Source organism: Fistularia commersonii, chromosome 28 (assembly GCF_037954325.1).
Source record: "Fistularia commersonii isolate RoL2024-O1a breed Wild chromosome 28, RoL_Fcom_v1.0, whole genome shotgun sequence".
Classification (NCBI taxonomy): domain Eukaryota; kingdom Metazoa; phylum Chordata; class Actinopteri; order Syngnathiformes; family Fistulariidae; genus Fistularia; species Fistularia commersonii.
The window spans coordinates 6,130,279-6,136,242 of record NC_141311.1 but is presented as its reverse complement, the minus strand read 5'-3'; the positions used below and the strand labels follow the sequence as shown (position 1 = coordinate 6,136,242).

At 38.1% G+C, this 5,964-nt stretch overlaps 1 protein-coding gene across 4 annotated transcripts; it reads left to right on the top strand.

Annotated features, from left to right (window-relative positions):
- Positions 1 to 1,195: 1,195 nt before the first annotated feature.
- On the top strand, positions 1,196 to 5,659 carry zfand2a (zinc finger, AN1-type domain 2A). Of its 4 annotated transcripts, none has more exons than XM_086175938.1 (10): positions 1,196 to 1,377; positions 2,106 to 2,182; positions 2,266 to 2,360; positions 2,765 to 2,896; positions 2,977 to 3,128; positions 3,223 to 3,345; positions 3,501 to 3,576; positions 3,660 to 3,736; positions 4,333 to 4,463; positions 4,613 to 5,659. In XM_086175938.1, the coding sequence occupies exons 2-9, from the start codon at positions 2,128 to 2,130 to the stop codon at positions 4,442 to 4,444; spliced, it is 822 nt and encodes a 273-aa protein (XP_086032064.1). In that variant the 5' UTR covers positions 1,196 to 1,377; positions 2,106 to 2,127; the 3' UTR covers positions 4,445 to 4,463; positions 4,613 to 5,659. The 4 variants fall into 4 exon arrangements, with proteins under 4 accessions (XP_086032064.1, XP_086032063.1, XP_086032062.1 ...); XM_086175937.1 differs by having other exon boundaries at positions 4,333 to 4,467; XM_086175936.1 differs by having other exon boundaries at positions 2,045 to 2,182; positions 4,333 to 4,417.
- The last annotated feature ends 305 nt before the right edge of the window (positions 5,660 to 5,964 follow it).

The window sequence follows — 5,964 nt, the reverse complement described above, 5'->3', positions numbered from 1 at the left end:
TGGTAGTAGAAAAAATGCAGGCTTGTGAATGGGAAAGGTAACATGCATGAATAATATGTTTGGTTTTTCAATTAACCTCCACATAGCATGTACAGATCACATTTTAATTAGTTAGATTACTAGGGGTTGTAAATGATTGTTGCAGTTTTTAATGGTTCAGGAATGAGTTTGTCAGAGGAACAGCACATGTTAGATGTTTTGGAGAGAAGGTCAGAGAAGCCAGACTGAGATGGTTCAGTCGTGTACAGAGGAGGGATAGCGAATATATTAGTAGGCGGATGCTGGAATTGGAGGTCTAGAGGAAGACCAAAGAGAAGATTTATGGACGTAATGAGAGAAGATATGAAGGTAGTTGGTGTGTGAGAAGAGGATACAGAGAATAGGATTAGATGGAGAAGGTTGAACCCTGAGGGGAAATGCCAAAAGAAGAAGACAGTTTTGATGGTTGGTTCATTGGTATTGTCGCGAGTTAAGAATGATGGGGTTTGTGTTGATGATTGTTTTCTGTGTGATTTTGGAATTGCTGGGAATTTTGTGGGTGTGGAATTCTGTTTTTTTTGTTTTTTTGTTTGTTTGTTTGTTTGTTTGTTTGTTTGTTTGTTTTTTTGTTTTTTGAACTTAGAATTGAGTGAGAACAGTTAGATTTATTGCAGACTTGTGTGGCGTGGCTGTGGGTAACACAGGTGGAAACAGCATCCGTTATTAAACGGACGTTTTACCGCTAACCGGGTGTTTTCCCTGACCATAACGCTACAGTGTGTACAGCTATGGCAAAAACGAATTACAAACGAATCATATGAATGGAAATGCACGATTTTACATTTTAAATTCAAATGTTACTTATTATTTTTTTCAAATTGTTCCTTTTACATCCCCCCGCACTTAATCCAAAGAGATGATAATTTTAAGCAAGTTACCAACTACTCTGGGGGATATTTTTAAAATATAGTCCAAAAATCAATTAGATCAAAACTGAGACGCGTATATAATACGGTGCAGAGAATACAACGCTGCCATCTACGGGTATCAGGAAGTCATGAATGACAGAACATAAATATCATTTGAGATTCCGATTCGGTGGATGTTCAAACTCTCGATCTCTCCAGACTTTTCTGGCAACACGAAACGCAGCGCCACGGTGACGCCAGCAGTTTCCTGACGTCCGCTTACGTCATTGTGGGCGGGGCTTGGGTGACACCGAATTATAGGGCAGTAGTTTCCAGGTTACAAACAGCAGTCCATTTCTCAGGGACAGAAACCTGAGGCACTATCACGTTTGAAAACTTCCAGTTAGGTCAAAATAAGCCAGTCGAGTTAAGATTGTATTGTCTCGTCAGCTCAGAAGAAGACACAACAACGACGACAAAAGGAGATTCGGTGAGTACGATCTATGAACAATGAATACAACAATTCAACAAAGGGGATGTTCGCTTCAGTTTCTAGGATATAGTGTCGCTGAGTAACAGTCAAAACTGATGTGGTTAAATTTTCGTTTCCATTTCTGAGGTGATCGGTTTCATTTTCTGTAATAAACGCCGTGTTCCCGGAATAATAAGTAGATATTTGCCCACTGTTTAACAATACAGAGGCTAAGTTAGCCGCTAGCTGTAAAGTGGTCTAAGATAAATGGATTTTGCTAGCGGCTAAACGTCTTATAATGTAGGGTCATAACATGGGTTCACTTTGCTGTTAATTATATCTGCGGTCTTAGGTCGTAATCCATGTTAGCTGTCTGTTGCGTACAGTTGCGTAACAGGACGGAGCTAAATGTAAATCATATAGGTTAGCCTAGCGTACCCGTACAGTACTTTCCCTGTGTCTGTCAGCCTATGTAATGTTTCTGTAACTTTATGATTTTATCTAAAAAGGTATGGCGGGTATCAGATAAACATGCGGTCATCACTTTGCATTTTAATGTCAAAATTTAGCTTTTCATGCCGTAGTAGAAATGCTAGTCATCATTAAAACTTAATGATGACTTGACACATTAGCACGACTGACGCTTGCTAGCACATATTGAGCGAGTTTTTCCGTGTTTACCCAGTCAGCACTCATGCTGGTGAAGACCTGAAACACTCAAGACGCTAAAACATCTGTTTTTGCAGTTTAAGAGGTATTTTCATCACGATGGAGTTTCCAGATCTAGGTAAACACTGCACCGAGAAGACTTGCAAGCGTTTAGGTGAGAATTACTTTCAGTACTAGAGAAATGTAAAGCCTAGTGTGATTTGAAAGTTGATCTCAAAACTTGTTTTCACAACACAGACTTCCTTCCCATGAAATGTGATGCCTGCGAAGAGATTTTCTGCAAGGACCATATTACTTACGCAAATCATAAATGCATGTCCTCCTATAAAAAGGTATGTTTTTGAACACTTTAATTAACAAAGGGCAAATAAATAAGCATTTTGCCAATGAACAAAATAAAGCAGAAATTGTGAATCATCCTCCCAAAGCTTCTGCGCTTTGTCAGATTCAATGACACATTCTTGCTATCCACAATGTTTTCAACAAGTTTGGATTTCAGTGCCAGCACTTAAAATAGATTCAACTTCTTAGTACACCTTATGCCATGTGCTTCTATTCAGAATCCACTCTCATGGTCAAACACGTTTACATATACAAGGAATATGTGATGTGCAGTTACACTTTGTATCGATTTTTTTTTTTTTTTTTTTTTTTTTTTTTTTAAAATAATTTTGTGATTTTGTATTTATGAAAGATATGACGTAAACCAGTTTCACTTTTTTACATTCCTGTGTAGGATGTCCAGGTTCCAGTTTGTCCTTTGTGTAACACTCCTATTCCCATCAAAAGAGGAGAGATGCCTGACATAAAAGTCGGAGAACACATTGATCGGGAATGCAAATCAGATCCTGCTCAAAGAAAACGAAAGGTTACAAAACTTTTTTTTAAATTAATCACCACATAATCAGTGATACAAAAATTATTATTATTTTATTTTTTTCTTTTCAGATTTTTACAAACAAATGCTCTAAAGGTGGCTGTAAGCAGAAAGAAATGATGCGAGTGAGCTGTGACCAGTGTCACTTAAATTTCTGTCTTAAGCACCGACATCCACTAGACCATGACTGTAAGACTGATGGGAAACCTTTGTCGAAATCTGGGTAAGTTCCGCCGATATGTTCTGTAGCGGTCGGCCAAGTATTACAGTGCAACAGGGAAGCTGAACTTGGTTTATTTTTCTTTATTCCGTCTCAGACATGCTGCTCTAATGAGGACCCAAGGTGCTTCCTCCACATCTGCCTCTAGTTCATCTAGTTCAGGAAACTCGAAATCTCTTTCCAGTGGTGTAGGCGGAAATAACAAAAGCCAGAACAGTGGGTAAGAACATCCACTTAATTGTGATTCTGAAAGGTCTAAAAAGAAACATTTTCAATCCATGAAAGAGTGCTTTTATTTTTTATTTTTTTTAATTGAAATGAACACCAAAATGATAAGTAATCTTTGTTTTCCACTTTTGTTCTCTGCTGTCTCAGTGCTACGCATCAGATCCACTCGCCAGTTTCGACACACAATACAATACCTCCCTCAGCATCATTTCAGGCTGGGATGGTATGTTTATGAATTAACATTTCCAAATAAACAAGCATGTCAAGAGTAACAAGTATGTCAACATCAGTATGTGTATCTCCCAGACAGAGGAGCAGGCTTTACAAAGGGCTCTAGAGATGTCTTTGGCCGAGTCGAGGCAAACTGTCCAGCCAACCCTCAGGTAAGAAATGTTTCATAAACTCCGAGATCACCCATTTACTCGTCTACCATTATGCTTCCATCAGCATGCTATCATTGTCACTTGTTCTTTCATCAATAACGTATCAACCTGTTTCATGATAGTATGTTAATTAAAACAGTTTTAATGTCCTGGAAGATAACCGCTTTTGTGTTTTTGAGGTCTCGGTCAAAATTTAATACAGTAGCTTGCTGAATTTCTTTTCAAATTTCATTTCAAGAACAACAGTACAAGCTATGGGAATGAGGCCCACTTGTAGTGAGGAAACTCTAAACTTATGGATCCCCCAAAACAAAAAAATAAAAGTGCTAGATGTGCAGATGTTTGGTGGTTGTAAATGAGTTCACTCAACACCATGAATTATTTCAAATAATTCAAAGTAGAAAGAGAGTGTGTGCGTGCGTGCGCACCAACTTTTCAATTAATATCTGGTCAAATATCCCTTTTAACAGATTTTTGTAGCCTGGTAAGCCTATGGCGTCAAAAAAAGTGAAGAGAAATATAATTATCCAGGTCTTGAAGGGGTCAAATTTTCACTTCTGCAGCTTTCAAAATTTATCAAGTACATTGTGTCTCAGTCCTCAGGAGCAGGAGGATCTGGCTCTGGCTCAGGCTCTTGCTGCTAGTGAAGAAGAATACAGACGCCAACAGCAGAGACAACAGGTACCCGGCAAGCTTAGCCGTCGGTAGCATGCTAACAAGAGCACTAGTAGGTACACTGCCATCGTGGTAACCTGTTCTTTTTAAACTTTGTTAGATTGCACAAAATGAAATAGGGATTACTTCTCAAATTCCTGTGAAATACTTTCGTACCTGCACAACCTGATCTTTATCTAACATTATTTTCTCTGTGTTTAGGGCAGGGAGTCCAAACAGTCAAACTGCAGCCTTTCTTAATATCCAGCTGCAGTTTACCGCATTTGCCAGGATTATGTATTACAAGCTGCACATCACGGATTATCCACCTCCAATTTGAATGATTGTTCAAATGAAAGGAAAACCTCTTCAGTTGTTGAGATACAACTGCCTTCCTTGATATAAGCACAGACTTCTTAGCTGGATCTGTCATTTTTATTAACACTTAGCCCTGTACATATTTTATATGCTGATCACCAAATCATTATATGACCTTGTATGAAAATAAATAAATTATTTCAAGATGAGCTCTGAACTATTCTCTTGAACCTGACAGTGCAGAGACATGTTCTTACAAAATCTTTTTAACAGTTCCGACAAAGTCTTATCATAAATTATGTTCATCAATCAAAATACAAAGCCTTAGTTTATATTTAAATGTGTCAAGTCAGGGCTTTGAAAACTGCATCAGAAACTGTTTTTTTTTTCCCACAAGTCCTGCAATTAATCAACTAAATGACCCTCACTCATACAGTCACATTCACATCAAGCTCTCCAAAGCCTATGATCACACAACACACACACACACACACACACTCACTCAGTCAAACAAGCCCAAACCCCAGAAACCTGACATGTTTCTTCAAAACCAAACTACCATGGGTTACTCTATTTTGCAGCTGTGCAATAGAACATTTATGAAGCTTTCACATTTGAGTTCCAAATCCAAAAGGTTATCAATTGAAGATAAAACTTGTCGGTTTTTGGAATTGTATGCCATAGTTAACAAATTCACAAAGATTTTCTTCATTTTATTTTATTTTTTGCCCGAAAGCAAGTCCCACAAGGTGCCATACCATTGGTCTACAGCAGAGGGCAGTAACACGCAATGATTTAATTCTCATGCAGGGTATCGACAAAGACAAGGCCCCTTCTCTTTATACTTGTTGCACACAGATGCAGTGTTTGACATGGACAATGACCATTTTTTTGCTTCCTTTTTTGAGGTGATCCTCTGTGTCAACATTAAAAAAGTATTCAAGACAAAAATTTAGCCGTGATGACTTTCCATCGAACTTCCATCATGAAAAATATATACAAGTTTATATGCAATATACAAGTCTCTTCTTCTTGCTGCAATTAATGAATGGCATACCTGCACATGAAACTGCATGTCTTTATCTCCCTGTATACAATTGCATTTGAAGGTATTTTTTAGGCTATGTATTTCAGCTAACCATACATCTTCTCAGCAGTGCATATTTGCATGCACATACACACAGTGAAGATCACCTATGAAGCCATTGAACTCTCGTCAAAGCATTGTAAAATACTAGGGAAAAGAGAATCTAGAA

What these genes read in the sequence shown, in the direction of transcription:
- zfand2a (XM_086175936.1), top strand. Translation starts at nt 2,128, where the DNA reads ATGGAGTTTCCAGATCTAGGTAAACACTGCACCGAGAAGACTTGCAAG. An exon ending in ACTGTCCAGCCAACCCTCAG is followed by an intron (nt 3,737 to 4,332) that starts GTAAGAAATGTT and finishes ATTGTGTCTCAG; the next exon opens with TCCTCAGGAGCAGGAGGATC. An exon ending in GCCAACAGCAGAGACAACAG is followed by an intron (nt 4,418 to 4,612) that starts GTACCCGGCAAG and finishes CTCTGTGTTTAG; the next exon opens with GGCAGGGAGTCCAAACAGTC.